The sequence below is a fragment of the Oryzias melastigma genome, linkage group LG20, assembly GCF_002922805.2.
Source record: "Oryzias melastigma strain HK-1 linkage group LG20, ASM292280v2, whole genome shotgun sequence".
NCBI lineage: Eukaryota > Metazoa > Chordata > Actinopteri > Beloniformes > Adrianichthyidae > Oryzias > Oryzias melastigma.
In genome coordinates this window covers 18,649,276-18,670,482 of record NC_050531.1, presented here as the reverse complement: position 1 = coordinate 18,670,482, position 21,207 = coordinate 18,649,276, and the positions used below count along the sequence as shown (strand labels likewise).

The following is a 21,207-nucleotide window of genomic DNA, read 5'->3' as shown; positions in this document are numbered from 1 at the left end:
GTCCCAGTGTACACGTTCATTTCTACGTTGTTTTTAATTAAATAACTTTGTGACACAGCAACCCCTTTGGAGACCACCTCCATTTATTGCGGTTCTAGCAACTGACAATTTTCTAAAAAGACAAACAAGAAATCCCATACAGAAACTTAGGGACGAGCAACATTTTGAGTGATTAACTGATAAGACAGTTATCATTCCATTACACCTGCACCAACATTTGTGTGTAATGTCCTACACTTGTGTATTTGGAGCTGCAGACACATAAAAACTCAGTAAGATTTCCTCTTCCTGTGCTAAAAGAATTTTTTTCCTGCTGATGCCTCCAGACCTTAAACCCGGCTTTCAGTCTCCTAATTTGACCCAGAACCAACTGTAGCTGGGAGACTGCCTGTTGTTGAATATTGATCGTTGTCATTCCTGCTCTGTGGTCTGATAGCTGTAGATTGAGCCCTGCTATGCTCTGTGTTGGGCGGGCGCTGCAGCGATGACCCCTGTGGTGGGTTGGATCTGGGAATAAATGAATCCCCAGAATACCGTTTCTGCACATCAGTACCAAGCCAGACAGTTTCTTTAGAGCTCTAGTTCTTGAGTGTTTGTTCAGTTTTAAAATTGGGGTTGTGTTTGGGTTAGTGTTATGTTCTGTTTTTGATGAGTGTCTTTAATTGTTTTTATGTAAAGCTTTGATTTGATTTACCACACATCTGCTTCCAAACTCACAAATGGAATTGGTATTTTAGGGTGTCTCTAGCTCAAAATATTGGAGATCTTAAAAGAAACAAAAACAACAGAAGAGTCATTCATGTTTTCCATTCTCTCAACCTTCAAAATTCTGTCTAAATTAGGGTTCAGCTTCCACTAAAGTGTGATATGATCCTCAATGATCTCTGAAGTACCACAGTACAGAACATTCTGTACCTCAAATGACATATTTTATAGCTGTTGGTAAAAATGACAAAAAAAATCTATTTTTTTTATCTGCTTCTTTTTTTACACTGATTTGAATAAAGATATACTCAGAAATGCACTTTTGAGGCCAAATTTCTTCATATACATGTCCTCTATTATACGAAAATGACAGAAAAACAAGTTTAAAACACCAAAATCAGAATTTCATCAAAATCAGTTCAGAACATTTTTATTAATTGAAACAAATAACTTGCAATACCGGTAATAGATTTTTGGCTTGATTTGACAGTTTTTTTTTTTTTTTTTCGGAAGGCTAGTGGTCAATAAACTGTAAGATTAATGTTGCTAAGAATGTTTTAGAATCCAAAATGAGTCCCCATTTTGGATGGAAATGCAGCTCACGCACCCAAAAAGATGTCTGATGACGTTTTCACTCTCTAATCTTCAACTCTTTCACCTCCACTCAACTCCTTTTCATGCCTGCTTGCGTTTGGCGCCTCCACGACAAGTCACAAAGTAGCATTGCAGTCCAGACCAGGAAAATCTGTTGATTTCACTCCTGAAATTATGGAAATTTGCCTCTGGCGTATTGATTCTCATCTTACACAAAAGAGTAATGCTGGTTTCCTGCGCCATGAAGATTTTTCCAGCACTAATTTATACATATTTGTTACTGTGACTTTAATGACTTCTTAATGGCTACTTTCGTTTCATGTCATTATGGAACCTGTAAATGATTTGTGCATTAGAATTGATAGTGTTGGGTGTTATTTGTTGCCGTTTTCATTTATTAAAGAAAACTTGGTATCTTGAATGTCTTGAGGGATGAGGAAGGTTGGGGGTGTAAGGGTTCTACTGGTGTAAAAATAGGATTCCTTATGAGTTTATAGATGATACTCAAACTTATAAACTCAATTCTTCCTTTCAGATCCACGAGCGGCTGCGACACTACGAGGAGGGCAAACCCACGGCTGTCCTGAAAAGTGCTTCAGCTCTGGCCCATGAAGTAAGTTTTATGATTTTTAAGGATGTGGGAGCGCTATTGATGAATAAAATATAAAATTGAATGAAGGACAAAATGACAAAAACTAATGGTTGACATTTAAATATCTGAAACCTTTGAATATCTGAAATCTATAATTACAATTATTTGACATTTCTGTCACTGGCTAAACTGTTGAAACAGACCCCCTTAGTAAGTAAAAAATATTTGAGCGTTTTTAATAAGCAAAAAATGTGCCAATGGGGTAAGAAAAATGTTATTACCAAAGGTTTTAGTCACTAAGACATGTTTTCTGAAGCTAATATTTTTTTGCTAATAAAAACGTTTATAAAGGATAAGACCATTTTTTTCATTGAAATTGAATTTTTTTGCAGTGTAACTTTGGAGAATTGTAGCCATTTTCATTTGTAGAACTAAAATTTTTGACCAATTTCTAATTTAATAATGAGATGTCTGAAATGGCTAAACCGGGGTTGCTAATTCCTGGTCTTTGAGATATAGCAGCCTTTTTTTTTTTTTTTTTTCATAATTACAGACATAGTAAAGCACTTGAAAAATTGACCTTTCAAGTTTTGAAAAGTGCCTCAATCTTTCATGAAGAAAGGGTAAAAACTTTTGCTTTCCACAAGTGCCCAAACATCTACAAAGAATGTTGCTGATAAATCTGTACTCAATGTGTGTGTGTGTTTTAACTGGAGTGAGCGTAGAATAAATACATAGTTATGCATTGATACCATAATCTACATTTTTTTTTGGTCAAGAATAAATCCCAGCAAAAATACTCCTGTCCTCATTTGCTACATGCAGCTTTACAGAACCAGATATTTAGTCTCAGTCTGTTGGTTGAATTCTCATTAAAGCCTTTCAGTTGACCTTACAGCTACAGCTTATTAAATGTTCTTCAGTTTTGTCCATTAGTTTATCCATTTTCTACATTTAGTTTTGCCTCTGTTTTCCTTCATACTGCTCCAACCAAAGAGATCAGCCATGCCGTATGGTTCTAATAGTTTTCGTGCTTGTTTTTCTAGGATTGTCTTTTTATTTTTGTCTGCTACCTTATGAGGTTAGTTTTGTTTTGATTGTTCTGCTTTAAAGTTGGATGTAGAAGTTTTTTTTCCCCTAAAGTTGTGTGTTGATAGAAAGTTGAGACATCTTCACTTTTGTATCCTTGGACGCATCACAAACCGGCCGTCAACGCACTGAAAACGCCTTCTTGCTCAGATTCTTCACTCACCATTTGACCTGCTGCCTGTCATGTGCAATCTTTCCAAAGCCACACATCACAGAATTCACAGTCCAGCTCTGGAAAGATGGGTTTTATTATTTGGTGCATTCAGAAACCAGACGAGTCCTGAACTCTGAGAAAAGCTGAAGATGGATTAGACTCACCATGATAGATCTATTTAAAAGTAAAAGAACCAACATCCGCTTTAATTAATTCACCGGAACAGACTCTGTTCCTTCTTTACATGAACAATAACATCATCAACACGCCCACTGATGAGCATTTTCCTCGTCTGGCCTTGCAGTTCTCATCAAACTGTAAAAGCTGTTTAGTTTGATTTATTGGCTAACTGTCCAATAACCTGACATTTGTTACTGTATTGTTCATTTACATTATTTATTGAAAGCCACATGTGCATATGAGCTTCCAAGTGCACTGATGGCATTCACATGTGTGCGCACACACAAACACACGTCTGCATATACCCAAAGGCCAGCCTGGCATGTAAAAAAAAAAAAAAAAAAACGCTGAATGCTTGTGTCATTTTGCATGAAACCCTCAGCTGTGTTTATTGTAATCGGAGCGTCTCTGTCTGTTTCTCCACTGCATCATCTTTATTGAGACTGAAACTGAGGACAGACTGGAGACAAAGAGGGACACGGAGAAAGACAGCGATCTAGTCCAGAATGGTTTTCCTGTCTTTAACCATAATGTTCCAACTGCAAAGTGAACAAATGCCAACGCCGAGGATATTGGTCCTAAACCCTCACATTCAAAAGTCTAGAAGTCAGTGAAGGATGTCTTTTATTTCTTCGCCATAAGTCTTGACGCTCCATTTCAAGGTCATGGCAGGAGTCCACGGCCTGCTTAGAAGACCCCCAGCTATCAGCCCTAATCTTCCTTCCCCATTACATTTTTTTCTCTTCCCATATTTTTTGTCAAATTACAGACTTTCAGATTTATTCTTCCTGCTAGAGGCACCGCAAACCGTCTCGACGGGATTATCAGGTATCAGGATAAAGCTCAGAGACGGTGTATCAAAGCAACCTTACAGCACACCACAGTTCTGAGTCTGTCGTCTGCACGGGGCGCTACAGTGTATTTTTATAACGGATTGTTTTTCATCCACGCCACCGCTCCAAATGAACGCTATTGAAGCAGCGGCTGCAGACTGCAGTGCAAAGGGAGAGATCTACAGTTAGATGAAATTCATTTTGGGCTTGGGTTTCAGCTAATGCTGCTTTAATTTACTGGCCAACATAAAAGGACACTGAAGTCTCGTCTGCAGTGTCTGGAACTCACAGCAGTCGACGGCTATTCTACAACAAGGCAGCACATGCAATGCTGCATGAAACACAACCAATCTGAAGGTCAACTGTTACACTTGCACAACTCACAATAAGTTAGGGAGACTGTGAAAAACTCAGTGGATATCATATTCAGTGTTTACTTTACTTCACAGATTTACGGGATAGGGAAGCAATTGTGTTGTGGTGATAGACACACCTCATTTTGGGTTTTCTTGGTCTTACTGTGTACAGTGGGGCCAAAACCAAAAAACTCTAAAAGAGAAAACGTTTTCATACCCACATTCCGTGGGTATAAAAAGCGGATTTTGCCAGTAAGTCATCCCAAGTTCATCATGCATGAATACACAATGTCGCTTAACGCTTAGCGCTGGCGGCGCTAACGGAAGTAGCGCCACCAGGTCATAAACCCGCGTCTAGGTTGGTAGTAGGTAGTCAGATGTTGCAGGTGAACTTGGTTTGTTTTAAAGGTTCATCATAAGACTTGCATTAAGACACAGAAGTACTGACAGAGCTTGTGACAAACCCAGGACTGAAGCCCTGACAGTGACAGACCACAACTATGACCAGTACCTGCACTGCACTCAGTTATGGTTTAACAAACGCCACACAACTATAATCCCCTTTACCAGATATGTGGGTACTAGGGTTTCCAGACAAACCTTTTACAACCAACTCCAACACTTTGACTTAAACACTAGACGACTGTTTGAGGTGACTCCACTGACACAAAGACACTATGGAGTCACAAGACCATGTGACCTGGACAATGGAACAATGATCTTGTTCACTGGTCACCTAGCAGAGACTGATGGTCGTTAGCGTTACTGGAGAGGACACAGTGAGCAAAACGTTGAGGTCAACATGGTCCTCGGGGTTTACTTTGGTGAAGGTGGGATGCTACATTCACATGCGTGCGGTGCGTTCAAGGACACACTCTACATGGTTTCATGAATCCATATCCAGCCGGCGTTGTATACACCAGATCAGTGCCTCACAGGTAGTCTGCGGGAGGGGAATCTTCTTTTTTTGTGTTGTTAATGTTTACCAGCGCTCATCTGCCGCCACAATCAGTAGAGGCTCAGAGTGAAAGGTCTAAGCTGTGAAAATCCTACAAATCTTGCACCAATCTTTCCTATAAATGTCCGCGTTTGTGTCATATTAGTTTGATCGAGGACAAATGGCAATTATTTATCTTTCCTTCGTGATCATTTTTAAAACTGTTGGTTACTCTGTGTTTTGAAGCGCTACCCTTACATCACGATCATATCCAAATTACTGATTGAACACAGTGTCACGTTGGTGCGATTCAACGTGAAAATGTTCAACCGGTTGGACTTTGAGAGCTCGATCAAGGAACTCACGATTTGTACATAGAGCCTGGATGTGACCGGACTTAGAAACTTGCATAGCGACGCACGATCATGGGCGTTCTGGACACGGAAGCCCGAAATTCTGATCTGTGGGCGTTTTCACAGACTTTTAATTGAAAGTGGCCTTTTCAACGCGAGTTGACACAGCCGGTGTATATGCACCTCAACACGTTCTTACCTCAGAGACATCATTATCAACTCCCAATTCCACCCCCAACTTTCAGTTCATGGATAGTAATGCTCCACCACGTTGAGCTAGAATTGTCACCACTGGACTTTAGGAAGTAGGAATCCCTCATATGGTATTACCAGCAATGACCCCTGACCTCATAGAGCTCGCCTGGGACCAGCAGCTAAAACTCGGTCTTTCTAAAAATTTTGTTGAGCCTAAAATGTAATATATTGTTTGAAGATTAACAGTTCCTCCAGTACATGGCGATCTCTCCTAACAATGTGGATATTGTGCCATTTATCCTTAAAGCCAACAAAGAATCCACAGAATAACTGAAATGATTTACATTAGGATGAATTGAATATGATATTTGTTTGATTTAATTTTGAAGTGATGTAAAAGTCCGCTTTTCGCCCATGAGATTTGACATTTTTTGAGCTAGAATTTCAGCATAACTGTCTTGAAAATGGCTTTAAGTGCTGCATGAGGAGATTGCAGTAAATCATCGCATTAGAGATCATTTACTCGGCAAATCAATCCACAGTAGATGGTATTCTTGATATTAAATGGAGAATATGACTTTGCGGAAAGCAGTTTTACAACAAAAAGACTGGCAGTTTGAGAGTAACTTAATGAAAGCAATTTTTTTTTTTCAAAGAAAGTTTAGCTTGATCTATTGGCGAGCATATATTAAAGAAGTGAGCCGTCAGTCGTTTAGGGTCAAGTGAGAGCTGTAAACTGACATGCTGTGATTTAACTTATCTAAACACTGCTGCGGCTGCCCTGAGGTTTAAAAAAACTGAGGCCGAGTCTCGCAGGAGACCTGCATCACTCTCTGGAACCGTCTGCAGTCGGAAAATGTGATTCTAAGAGGGAAGCTTAAAGGAAGAGAGCAGACTGTTTTCAAACAGGTTTCATCGAATCCAGAAGGAGATGCTGAAACAGACCAATCAGTTGAGCTTTTTTCTCTTTTTTTCATCCACTTTTAGAAACCATATGTTGGTGAGATGATGGCCTTTTCCTTAGCATTCTCTTACGTTGTCGTTTTTTTGTCTTTCCATCATTATTGATGTTTTTTTTTCTACACTTTCATCGGCTCTCCCAAGATTACAGATTTGTTAGTCCACCTTTTCATTTATTTTTAATTTGAGTGATTGACTTCTCATGGACGATCACCATACATTACCCTGAACTTTGCTGCTATTTTTTTGCATTATGCCTTCCCCTGGTAGGATAAAACCCTAATGGAAATCATAAAATTACTCATCACCTCATGGCCAAAGGTAGACATTGTCGTTTGTTAAAAATTAAAAAAAAAAAGTGTACATTGGACTCTCCATAACCCTCAATGCCTGGACTTTCACAGAAATGAACTTTTTAAATGATCACTACTTTTTTATTAAATAAAAAATAGATTATATGTTTGTTTATTTTAATATATTTTACTTTAGATGATCTTGAACCATATATTTATCTACTTACCTTCTTCATTTGTTAATATGTATTAAAATTAATAAAAGGAGACAAATCTTCAAGTATTGAAAAAAAAAGTTTGTTATTGATTGGAAAACTTTTTCTGAAGCCTTTTAGAAAGGCTTCAGAAAAAGTTGTGTTTTACACATTAATAAATTATCTGTTACTTTGAATAAAAAAAAAAATATTTCCAACTTCCTGCACAAAAGATGCAAAAAAGGGGACAGACATGTGACAGAAGTAAAAAAAAAAGATGATTCATTGACAAATAACTTAAGATCAGCTTGTTATATTAGCTTATTCCTATTCAAGGCTTTCTGTCAAACATATTGTTTTGCTATAAAATGTTCAATAACAGACTTTATTATCATCTGCTTCTGAACCATCTGTAGATTAGAAACATATGAAAATGTTGCAAAATTTTACTTTGTTTCTGTTTAAATGGACAGAGGTATTAATCATTAATGAAATATTAATGAATTATTTATGGAGTTTGATTATCTTTCATTCTTTTAGAAATTAAACACCTTAATTAATTGGTCAGAGTACAAGAATTGTGAACACAGTTAAAGTTTTTAACAAATGTGGTTTAAAATGATTAAAAATTATGTACAGTTGTGTGTTTTCAATAAAAAACTCAGGCTATTCTAAATGATTTGAGTTTTTTTTTATATATAAATATATTCTACTAAGATATTTATTTTGTAGATTAAAAGGAAAAAAAAGCACACCAAAATCCTAATGATAAAAAAACTTAACGGTTGACTGCCTTGTATTTTTATTATAAAAAAAGCTGCTGCAGAAGGACGATCTTTTTCGACAGAGTGGGTTTTATTTAGAAAAAAACTAGTGTGTTCTGCAGTCAAAAGTAAAGTAAGTTAAAACTGTTATAGATAGAAACATACAGACACTTGTAATTTAATTATTGTAATATTTAAAAACTGAATTTATGAATAAATGCTTAATTGCAAAAAAGCATAACTTTTGTGCATTTTAAACAATAAAATGGGACTTTGTGGCTCTCGCTGTGTTTTGTTCTGTAAGAAACTAGAGTCAATGACTCTTTTAGCGTTAAAGGTTGCAGACCCCTGGTCTAGATAATAGACAGTCATGCACACATTCATTACCCTCTAAAATGATAAAAATAAGGCAAATACATTTTTTTTGCTCTTTTTTGTTTCTTTCTGCCGTTTAGTCTTCTGAATTGTTAACACAAATTCACACTGCAGTTGTACCACACCAATGTTCACTGGAAAGCAAATAAACACTTTTGTTTTTTGGCTCACAGAAGTTTTCTTGAGCTTCCTTCCACAACTCCCAAGTGAAGAAATGGCATAAATAACAAATCCAATTTAGAGAAAGGTGGAGGTGAAGTGAGCCTGTTAACCACGCTGACAAACTGACCTGTCCTCCTACTGAAATGCTGCCAATTTCCTGTCTGCTTCTCAGGGCCACCAAACGGGTTTGAGAGGTCTTGGTTATGAACAATTAGAGCTTAGCTGATGGTGAAATATTCACAAATGCCTCTTGGATTAAACTTTATCTTTATTCTGCCAAAGAAATAAAAAAGTGTTCTATTTGGTTCAGGACCACGGACAGCACAAATCTAAGTTTTTTTTAAGACTAATATATAAGCAATAACAGGCTGCAGGCTTTAGCATATTTCTTTAAATTTAAAAAAGGGATTCTATTGCTTTAAAACGGTGTAAACAGTTGGGTTTTCAGCTTTTTATCTCATGTGCTGTTCAAGCTGAACCTTCCAAAGCTAGAAAAGTATTTTCCTTTTTTTGTTCATTAAACCCAGTCTGACAATTTGGTTTTAGATCTAAAAATTTAGATTAATCTGTTTTTTTTGTCCTTTTTTCTACAGTTTTACAGCAGGAATGCCACAGATCTGAACTATAAACTGCTGGAAATTCAGTCGGTCGAAATGATCTTAAAGTCCCACTGCGATCATCTTTTTTAAAATCTATCTATTTTAAAAGTGTTCCCATGGGTCTCTTAATTATGATGCAGTTTTTAGCCAAAATAATTTAAAAAAAATGTTGTTTTCTTCGACATAGTTTCTGCAGAGCAGCAAGAGTTTACTAGATATTTGGCTCTCAGTTTTGGGTGAGACTGTTGGTGTGGAGTAAGCCTCTTTAAAGAAAGACTTAAAGTAAGCTTAAAATGTTCATTTCAGACCTAAAATGTTTTTCAGTGAGCAAACTTATTCTCTGCTTGTTTTTTTTTTCTCCAGGTATCTGAAGAGCTGGCAAGGAAACCAGAGAGTGTAGACATGGAAGAGCTCCAGAAACTACTGACAAAACCTCACATGAAGGTGAGTTTGCTTCTCTTCTTTAAATATCCTTTAATATAGTTTATCATTTATTATCTATATGTTTTTCTTGTCTCTTGGCTGCAGCCCCTGACCTTGTTAACCAGACAGATTTTCAGTTTTTTTGTGAATAGCTGAGCTTCCATCAGCCGCTCCAGGTGTCTGAGCCAGAGTTGGCTTGCTCAATGTTGGAATAGAGTTGGATCGACTTCTTCTTCTCCGTTGTCATGCTTTCTTAGCCTGTGCCAGAAACAACAGCTCGCTATAAAGTTCCTTCCAACCACAACACCAATATGTGCTTACGTACAAATACTCAGTTCCTCTAAGCATCAGTTAGGATACGTGCGAAGAGTTGATCTAAAGTTTAAAAAAGTGAGGATGATTCATTTTGTGACTTCTGCCCCTGTACTTCATTGATCTGTTAGGAGCCATAAAAGCTATTTTTAAGCACCAAAGTTGACAGGCAGGCACTGCGGAAAGGAAACTTCATCAGCAGTCGGTGCAAACAGTGAACACACACTCGACACTGACTCGGTCATCACTCAGAAGACGAATACCGAGCATTGATCACGACTCAGCTCCCTCCTACTATAAAAAATTACAGAGGGACGCTGACGTCTACTTTGTCTCTTTCATTCCTCAAGTGCAGATGATGATGGCTGCTCTTGCCACGAACAACACTTTTGTCATAATAGCAGTATTTATTTTTTTTAATAAACGGGAGGAAAAAAATTGGCCTGGAAAAGGTGGGTTCATTGCTTAAGCATTAGCAAAAGCTATCGATCACTGAGGTCTGCAGCTGTTAACGATGAGGTGAGGAGAGCTTTATGCGTCAGACTGAGCTGCAGATCAGCTTAATACACAACAAAATGAAAAAAACTGACCAAACTTTTAAAAATGGCTCTATACTAATAGGTTTTTTTTTATTTTTTTTATTTTTTATTTTCAGATTGATTTACTTTACAACACATCTTATGAACTTCCTTTTAAAATGATAAATTTATAATTTTTTTAATTAAATTTATAGCTATTTTTGCAGATTTTCTCTCAATAAAACATGCAGTATGACTGCATTACAGCGTTCCTTTGTTTAAAGCTTGGGTTACGTTCTAAAAGTAACCCAGGATGGGTGAAATCTGTAGGATTAAGCCTATAGATATCGTATGCCTCACTATGCACTTGATATGCTTTTCTCAGAAAGACATGAACATTTTCACATTTTTATCTTTTTGTTTAAGTTCAAACTTTCAAAGAAAAAAATGTCCAGTATAAAAGAATAAAAACAAAGGTTGTAGATTTAAGCAGTTTTTGGAAAACTGAACACATTGTATTGGAGATGAGGCAAAGAGAAGATTGATTGATGATGTCTTAGGCCAGTCAGGATGCAGAAAACGGTGGGCTGTAAAAAAAATAAAAAAAAAGCATGCATAATTGCTGCGTGAAAAACCAAGACTGCTAAAGGTGATCCACGATACTGGCAGATAACATAACGGTGAGGGCCAAGTCAGACTCTTCAGTAGAATACTATATATGTTCTTCTACCCCTGAATGGCATCTGCGTGTGATAGTAACTGCATCACTCTTAATTATGGTGGAAATGGTCCACTCTTGGAGTGAGGAAATACATCACTCTCATTGAAACCCTCATGTTTTCTTCCCCTCTTTGCCTCAAACTTCATCTTTTATGATTAGCACATGCGAAAACAACTTTAGCCTCCCTCAGCAAGATTAATATTGACAGTGATGAAAGGGGCAATTATGATGACCTGCTGTTTCCTTTGGGTCTGTGAATGCATGCCACAGGGTGAATTGTGCTCCGGTTCAAGGCTCAATGAAGGCTGGGGTGACACTGCAATGCCTGCTGACCCACGGCGGCTCCACACCGAAAGAGAAACTGCATGGCGTGGTCTCCAAAGCCCAGTGGTTACGCTGCTCCAACCCGGCTCTACCTGCTGAAAGCCAAGATAGGCCTTTGATAGAGCTGGGGGCTTTAATGAGAGGCCTTAACCAGGAATGTACGGGCAAGGTTTATTTAGTTAAGTTCAGTGATCTGTTTTTGTAGCATACCTATTATGCCTAATGAACATAAACTCACGAACCCAGAAAGACAGGCAGACCTGGAAAACAAGGGTTCTTTGGTTTCTCTTCGTTTTCCTTCCAGTCTGTTCTCATTTTTTTGTCTTTTCAGCTGCAGAGTCTTTATAAGAACAAAACTTCGATTAGACAACTAATACTAAAACCTGTGAGCTCAGTTAGAATATTTCCATTCGGAAATCTGATAGGAAGGAGGTGGGTGAGATGTTTATACCTGTGTGGTACTCCGTGTCAGTGGTCAGCAGCCGGGGCATCTGCCATATGCAGCCTATTAGCAAACAGCTGCTGTTGCAACGTTCAAGAAAGTTTTTACAAGGAATTAGCCATGGCTTGGTTACGGGTTGTTAGGCACGACTGTAGGGGGGGATATGGTGGACGAGAACTGGGCCCTGTTGAAGGAAGTGCCATCAGTGAAAGTACACCTACCGGGTCAGGATGTCGGGTTTGTTGGACAAAGTTCAAAGAAACTAATGTTGATGGAGAAAACAACCAATTAGTAAAATCTGGATGGACATAATTTTTTTTTAGTTGTTGTCTCTTGCATAGATATCTTTAAATAAAATCTGACTGTTGGCTACAAAATCCCCACTACTTAGATGTTTGTAATGGGGTTAATAGATTTTGTAATGTTACACAACTAGGTAAAACTGTACTTATTGGGACAAAAACACTTTTCTGTTGTAACCTGAACACATCTTTCATTGAGGTTATCGTTGCTTCAACACATTTCAAATCAAGCTAAACACAGAAGCAGTGTGGGAAAGTGTAGCTTTGCTGCTTCTGTTGACTTTAAGAGAGTCAATTTCATCCAATTACTGTACATCACTGCTGTCCATGAGGTGATTATCAGCAGGTGTGCAGGCCTCTAAAGAGCAGACGAGATGCATTTGGCTGCTCTGAAGCATACATGTGTTTACATAAACTGAACAACACATAAGCATCTTTTAGAAAAAAATAGTTGCTGGATGTCAAGAGTTCACAGCCTGAGAGAGAGTATACACAAGTAGAAGACATTCAAAAAAGTGTCTGTCTTTTCAAGATTATATATCCCAGAAATGTACTAGGAGGTCAGATGAATTACTTTTAATAGATAGTCGGGTGCTGTGTGCCATTGTCCATAGCCTTGTAAAACGTGTTTATCGCCAGGGTTATGTTCTAGAAAATAACCCCCGATAAGTGAAATCCTCAAATTCTAGATGTTTTAGGGCTGTACAACCACACAAGTTACACACTTTTATCAGACAGAAGTGAATATTTTCTCTTTTGTTTAATCTCTGAGTTCAAATCTTCACAAAAAAGTCTATTAAAGAATGAAAAAAAAAAAGATCTGCTTGTAATTGTAGATTTATGCAACATTTGTCAAACTGAGCACATTCTGTACTGGAGACGCATCAAGGTGGAGATTGTTTGACAAGATCTCCTGCCAATCAGGACGGAGAACAGTGTTTGGAGGAAAAAAAAAAAGAAAAACAGAGCATTAAAAAATCGCACAAAATAAAATCCGCAAAACAGTAAAAGGTTGACCACGATATAGCGAGGAAACACCTTTTCAACGTTGTACATCTCTGTTTTTTGAAACATCAAGTTGTCCAAAAATGTAGTGATAGGATCTGCAAGCAAGACGTTTGCTAAAATAGTGAGAACTTAAAGGGTCACACATCTTCTTAAAATAAAATACGGATTATACCAACTCAATCCCAGTTTTATACATCTATATTTTCTAAACCTGCTTAACCCTTGTGCTATCCAAGGTATGTTGACATTGGAAGTGGGGTCATTTGGACCCCACCAAGACAGTGAGCTGAATTTTTTTTCTTCAAAGATTTTTCATTTTCACTGGTGTCCATCGCAGACATGAAATCCTGTCCACCCTTATCCACATTTGTCATAATAGGGGTAAAACGTCAATGTAGGGCTTGGATCAACTGGACCCCATAAGATAGTGCAAGGGTTAATCTGTCATAAAATTGGCCTATCCCAGCTACTGTTGGGTAAAGATGTGGTATACCCGGGACAGGTCACCAATCCATCGCAGGGTCACATAACCCAACACATTATTATTCCCAAGTTGTAACATTTTGACGCATGGTTAAGGACCTCTTTGCGTCAAAAACTGACGTTTTGAGTGTCCCCAGCCCGTCGTTTTTTGACGTGCTGGCTGTTCCTATTAAATCAGGGCTTCGCAACATCTGGGCCGTAAACGGGTACCGGTCCAGTACTGGACCACACGTTTCCTAACCATAACCCGGTATCCAGCCCGGATCAGTACCTGTTCCGGATGCGGTACTGGACATGGACTGGGCTAGGGTTAGGGTGGGTGCCCTGTGAGGGTATCGGTCCTGGCGACGTGATTTAATTGAAACAGCTAGTACGTCAAAAATCGACGAGTTGGGGACACCCAAAATGTCAAAAAGTGACGTAACCATGCGCCAAAATGTGACGACTTGGGAATAAGAATGTTTAGCACAACCATTTACATTAAGCCATAGGGACAGTTAATAGATACCAATTAAGCTTTGAAGCATATTTTTGGATTTAGGGAGGAAACTGGAGCGCCTACAGAAAACTCACACATGCACAAACATCACACAGAAAGATGCCAGCTGGGATTTGAACCAGGGCCTTCTAGCCATGAAGCTACCCCACAATGCAAACTAAAAAAAAGCTAGCAAATAAGTCCAAAAAAATGCACCTGTCTTTTTAAATTGAGACCTCAGTTTAACTTAGTCTGTATGCTGCAGAAGATCTTATAATGAGCTTTATTTGAATAATTAATGAACATATTTGTTCGGGACAAAATTCCTCAACAATGATTTAAGAGAGCTTACAGAATGCTGTTCTACACATTTTTACGAATTATTTTTATGAGTTTTTGCACCCTGACTTTAGTTCTGGTTTGGTTTGTAATAAATAAATAAACACATAGTATACTTTGTCACTTGAGGCAGCACATGACCTAATCTCTTAATCTGTTAAAGATCCAATCATGTTTGTTTTGCTGATACATAAAACTGCAGAATTTAAAGAAGGTGCCCTTTCTATTTCATGACTTCAGTCCTGTTTCTTGGGCTCCAGGCCGACACGACTGACCCTCCCTACTGTGAGGCTGATAGGCGCCTGACAGAGTCTCGTGTTGTTTCAACCTAGATCTGATAATGTGATTGACAGTCAAGTAACATAAAGAAAACCGCAAAAACCACAAGCGTCCGACCTGAGACGAGAAAGGAATTCTCCACTTTCTACACATTGGCTGTCACCACAGTGTGGTTTTCACCGGAGGATGTTATTGGAATACATACATCTGATACAAAGCAAATCCAAAATTGGTTCTCGCGTACCCCCTTTTTGTCAGAAAAAACAAGGAAAGGGCGGATAAAGAAAACAGGAGTTTGTCCTCTACAAATATACATCATCCATATTTCATTTAGACTTGACTGCAATGTCAGTGATTTAAACAAATTCATATGTGGCAGATAGAAGAATTGAAGAAATTTGGAAACTTCAGTTACACTCGTGCTTTAATATGGAGCTACCAGATCATTTATCACTTAAACTGCGTACAGATTTGGAATCCATCCTCTTAAAGTTTGCTTTTTATTATTTTCATCTTCAATTTGAGGTTCAGAACATCTCCAAACGTGCAGCGCTGGGCAAACATCGCTTAAAGCAAAGAGCTGCGAGGAGCATTTATTTAGCTGTGTTCTGAGAAATGAACTAACTGCTGTTGGAAATAGTTCTGCAAAAATATTGTTGACTGATGGGTTCTGAAAGGAATTGTGACAGGTGGATCAAGATTTATAAGAATATTTCTTTGGGGGGGAAAGAAACGTTGGAATTTATTCTTCTGAGAACTTGAATATTTTTAGACAAACTCTTCACGTGCTCCAGTTGGAGCTGGTTTTATATTATCCTATTATTTTGTTCATAGAGGAAACCAAACAAAAAAGTATTTTTTTAATATTTCAAGTTGTATTCCGTAAACAGAATAATTGTTGAGAATAATAGACTGCGTTTACACGAGTCGGTATGCCTCATACAGATCTTGCGTCTCCTCTCATCTGCTCCCTGTTAGCAACATCTTGAATGCTGTACTACAGCATGCTCCCCTGTCATAAAACACACCACTCCTCTTCGTCCCTCCTTCTTGCTCCTTCTCTCCCTCTCTGTTTTTGTCTGGCACTCGCAGTGGAAGATGTTTTTCTCACTTCTGTATCCCCTTATCCTCTACGGAAAAAACGGCACGCGTCCAGCTTCAAATTGGTCAGGACACAGTCGTTAAACAGTTTGAAAAATGAATGTTTCAATGGCATCATTCTTGTCTGCATCCCGCCTTTTTTTTTTTTTTTTATGTCTCCTTGTGAACGTGTGAAATATCTAAGGCAGCTGAGAACTTCATCACTTTGAGGTTTCTGTTGAACAGCGTAAAGCATCGCCGCTATAGCATTCCCAACCTCGCCCAGGAAGGTACAGGCTTAGGAAGAGGGTGGTACAATGTACATTCCCACCCTTCCTCTACGGTCCACAGAGAGCTCCGGTTGCCTTTAATCAGGGAGATGTATGGAGGGTTAGCATAGGACTAATGACAATTAACGCAAGTAGCTCCAATTTTTGGCTTTGAGTGCTCTGAAATCCATCACCCCGCACTTGAGGGAGGCACCCCAATTCATAACCATCCTCCCTGCAGTTTCTCCATTTCACTCGTAGAAGCAAATATATACTAACTTTGTTGAATTTTTTGGACCAAGTTAAAGTATATTTTCTTCAAATTCATTAGTTTGTTTCCCCTTTGCTTCTTCTAGAGCCTTCTGTCTGTCCACGACACTGTTGCCCAGAAATGCTACGACCCTGAACTACCTCCACTTCCTGAAGACCTCGATGACGAGGAAGACTCTGTGAAAATCATACGACTCGTCAAAAACAAAGAGCCTCTCGTGAGTAATGTCTTTTATTGTCTACACGTTTTTTTTTGCACAGTCCAGATGTTTTACAAATGTTTGGGTTACTACTGGTCACTGGAACTTGGTAATCTGCCATTCTCACCATCTGAACACACTAGAGCAGACAAAAGCTAGCCAAATGTACCATATTTTCTTAGTTTACAATTGTGTTCACCCTTTCACACATACTCAGTTGTTCTCTAGATAAAGCTACAGAGCTTATCTATAGCATCCATCATTAAATTAAGAGAAATATTTTAGTTGAAGGAATGTATCACATGGTCAGTGCATCTAGCTGATTATGGTTCATTGTTTTTGTTGTTGTTTTGCTCAATTTCTTTTAAAAACGTCAACAACCTCTTGTATCAAAGCTGTGCCCCAACCACAAGGCATGCCCATACATGTTTTCTAGGTATTAACTTGTGGGACTCCAACCCACAACCTTGAAGTTGTAAGCACACAAAAACCAACCACAATTGCCCCCTTTCTCTACCAGGAGTATTTCAGTCTGCCGAGGCTTGGCGCCTGCAAACATCTCCCCTGTCTTGCTCACTTGTTGCTTTCTCAAAGCAACATGTTTCTCGCGTCCACTTCCCAGACGTCGACAGCCAGCCTTCGGTCCTGGCCTCAGGCCTCAACGTTACTTTTACATGCTGGCTGGCATTCTCATTGTCACTCCACCCTGTGGCATCCTGGGAGTCTACGTCTTCTGATGGTTCCCATTCCAAGCATTTCCTGGCGCTTTCCAGCAAAAGGAGACATTTGGAAGTGGGCCTCCATAACCGCTGCTTTTGGTTGCATCACATACCCATTTTTCCTTTTGTGATTTTCCTTCAATTTAGTTTTAATTGTAATGCTATGATGGTGCTTGGTGACCTCAGTGTCCTCCAGCAAAATAAACACCGAGCAGCACACATCCTCATTGGCTGGTCAAAGATGTCCTTGTGTCCTCGCAGTCCTTTGTTGTGTTCTGAAGCCCTGCCTCCCTTTGATCTTTGACGGACACATCCTGGCCCTGGCCGCCTCTATTTTGACTTTGCGGTTTTCCCTCTAACCACCATTTTGGCTCCAGGCCGGCGCACTCTTCCCACCACACCCCAGTGGAAGGAGAACACACCTAAGCCATTTTTGGGTTCCTGCCTTTTGCATGTTCACTGTAGCTTCTGAATAAATTAATGTGGCTTAGAGGAATTCTCTGTTCCTCCGCCTCACAGCACACATTGTTGCTGGTGTTTACTCCTCCCGCCTGATGGCAGATCCCATTTCCTCAAACCAAAATGAGATTTACACCAGCCACAGTCGGCTTAATCGTCTATCTGATGTTATTCTTGAGGAAGCTGACGCTGTTATTTCAAAGTATTTTAGGTCCTTGAAACATCTGAATTACCCATTATCAATTTGTTACGGCATCCACTGTTGCACTATTGATGGTGCTGTTAATGTAGAATCCCCTTTAAGGACCACTAGGGGCTCTGTTGCAACCACAATAATGTTAGTTTGAAATATTGACATGAGTGCACAGAAAAAAAAACACCTAATTTTATTCATTGTCTCAAACTTGATCCACTCATTTTTAACATAGTGCAGCTGTTTTACAACAAAATAGTTATGAACAAATTTTGCATTACATTACTTCAAGTAGTCATTTAAAAGTTTATAGCAATAGATGAGATGTTCTTACCATAAAAATTTGCTAAATCTTTTCCGCCCAAAGTGTTTTTGAGGTTTTATGGAATCAGCCATTTTGAAATGACCGGCCTCTAGTAGAATGATAATGAACTACAGAGTTTTAGAAATGTGTTTCAAATATGATACAATTTTATGAAGGTTTAATGTGCATCCAATTTTGCACTTTGCGCTTCAAAAACAAGTCTGAAATTCGTAGCAGATTAGAACTTCCGATTATATAAAATCGACCCAAATAAATAAAAAAAAAACCTGTTCACCATTTCTTTTTCAAAATAAATATTCCCCATCATAAAAATAGGTTATAAATGTCTCATTCATTACTCACAAAGTTGATCCTTTATTCCATAAATGTTAAGAAAGGTCATTGTTTAAGAGGCCATCTGATTAGTTATTAATATGGACGGCATTGATCTGTGCTCTTCAGTTGTTTGCATTACCACTTTGGCAAAAGACTGAGATCCAGTCTGGTACTTCAGTAGTGCTATAAAAGTATCACAGAGATTTGACTCATGAACTTTTCTAATAGTGAGAGTCATCCTGGCCTCTTGTAAAGTATGGCGCTAAGGAACATCTAGTCTAACTGGGAAAGCATTTCCCGGCGTATTCCACACACAGTTTTATTTAATACATATCAATTACATGAGATAAAATCCCAAACAAAGAAAATTCTTAGTTAATAAAAAGCCTTTTCAACAACTTAGGCTTTGGTTATAGTACATGTTGCCTCTAAAACACAAAACTGAATCACAGTACTGATTTTCTTTTGAGATTTTCTGAGTATATCACATTTTATTACAGTTCTTTCTGTTAGACTTTGAAGTAAAACAGACCACAGTTTCTGATTTATAACAGGACGTCATTTCATTATAGCCTCCCACTTGAGTTAGATAGAAACACATTTCATCCGTCAACTTCAGAGCAACGGCCACTGAGTATGTCATTCTAACGTACTCCACAGCGAACGGGAGAACAGGCAGGAGCTTCCCTGTGCTTCCCATCTTCTCCTGTGATAATAGAATGATGGCTGAGTATGGCGTGGAAAGCAGCAGGCCTGGACTGGGGTGTTTTTCACTTTCTGTTTCGTGTTGTTTTATGAATGTGTTGAAGAAAACCAGGAGTCCTAAAAGAAAATAGTTTAGAAATGCCAAAAAAAAAACTTCTATACCTATTTTGTGGCAATATTTTCATATTTTTCTGTCTAATATTCCCAACTTTTAAATGATTAAAAAAACATGGCTGTTGCTTAGAAAAAAACACATTTTCTGTTACAGGTTTGATTATTTTTTTCTCTCAAACCTTTTTAAAATTTTGACTTTTTTACACAATAATCTAAAAAAAGTTGTAAACACTGTCTTGGGAGAATGTTCCCCCTTTCTTTGCCCTATTTTCTGTTTCCTTCCAGCTCCCCTGGTGTTTTCCCAAAAGCCCAGTCGGGTGTCAGTACTATGAAAGAACTGGGTTTGAAGAGCAGCAAAAACATATGTGCACGTTCAGACACATTATGTCAGCAAACTTTTTTTCATTCAAAGAATGTGTTATTTTGGATGAGGTTTTGGAGCAGCTCAGGTGGGCATCCAAAGAAGAAGCCAGGGGGGATTGTTTCAGGGCCTTGTGGCCAACGATGCACTTAATTTTTTCTCTTCTTTTCTTTTTGCCTGTCATTTGAAATTAGAGAAGCAAAAATCTTTGGTGTTCCGAAAGAAATATTCTCTATTAAAAAGGAAAGATTTAAGAGGAAATATACGTTCTGCTTTGTTAATTCAAGTAATATTTTTTTATATACTTTTGATCATCCACCAGTTCTCCATACAAATAAAGGTTTTTGAATATTCTTAGTACAGGTTTTTAGATGTTTGATCTAAAACAGTAGAGGGAGAAAATCTGGGATGGTTTGAATGAAGCTTTGGGGCTGCCCATTAGAGTAGAAATCAATAAACGAAATACAATTTGTAAAGTAATTTAGGTCTGAGCAATTATTCCAAGAGTGGCTGTCTAAACAAATTTGATTTGATGTTAGCCATGCTATGATTAAAAAATAGAAAGTGTAAAAGAACCTATATTGCAATTTCAGACTTGATGGGCATTAATTATCCATTAGAAATGTTTAAACCACCGTTTAAAAAAATAAAATATACATTTAAAAAAAGCTGCAAGATAGCTTTGTCTTTCTGAAGAGGACAGCTCAACCTGCTGGTCTCAAATATTCAGTTTTTAAAAATCCTTGCTGACTTTCAGAAGGAAAATAATTGAGTCAACAAGGGAAAGAATATGACACAAGGTAGACAAACAGGACAGATGTTTTTTAGCATCTCCAAAGCATGATGGTGGAAGGATAGTGATGTGGGATTGTTGTGTGGTAACATGATTTGTGAAACCTTGGACATCGTGAGTTGAAAATACATTTTTTTTTCAGAGTAAAAGAGTGGTTTTTGACCTTAAAAAAAAAGGCATTACTTCAAAGTCTCTCGGTCAATAGATAAGCCTTTTATACAGAGACACAGTTAAAATTCTATAAAGAAAAGCAACAAGCAGGTAGCTGCAAAAAAACAACAGTAAAAACACTATAATAAAAAAATTAAAAACGATAATAAGATGACTGAATAAAAATATGTTCAAATACAAACCACCTTTGATTGGAGAAAATATATGAACTGGAACTACTCTGAGTAGTCTGCTTTTGATATTGTGATGTTTACAGAAATATTCCATTT

At 38.1% G+C, this 21,207-nt stretch overlaps 1 protein-coding gene across 2 annotated transcripts in view; it reads left to right on the top strand.

Annotated features, from left to right (window-relative positions):
* Nucleotides 1-21,207, top strand: part of mpp7a (membrane protein, palmitoylated 7a (MAGUK p55 subfamily member 7)) — a 143,630-nt gene that overhangs the window by 58,110 nt on the left and 64,313 nt on the right. For both annotated transcript variants that reach the window (XM_024280521.2, XM_036217342.1), the window contains exons 4-6: nt 1,835-1,912; nt 9,699-9,779; nt 16,670-16,801. In XM_024280521.2, the coding sequence (XP_024136289.1) occupies nt 1,835-1,912; nt 9,699-9,779; nt 16,670-16,801 (291 nt within the window). The remainder of the gene's footprint in view (nt 1-1,834; nt 1,913-9,698; nt 9,780-16,669; nt 16,802-21,207) is intronic.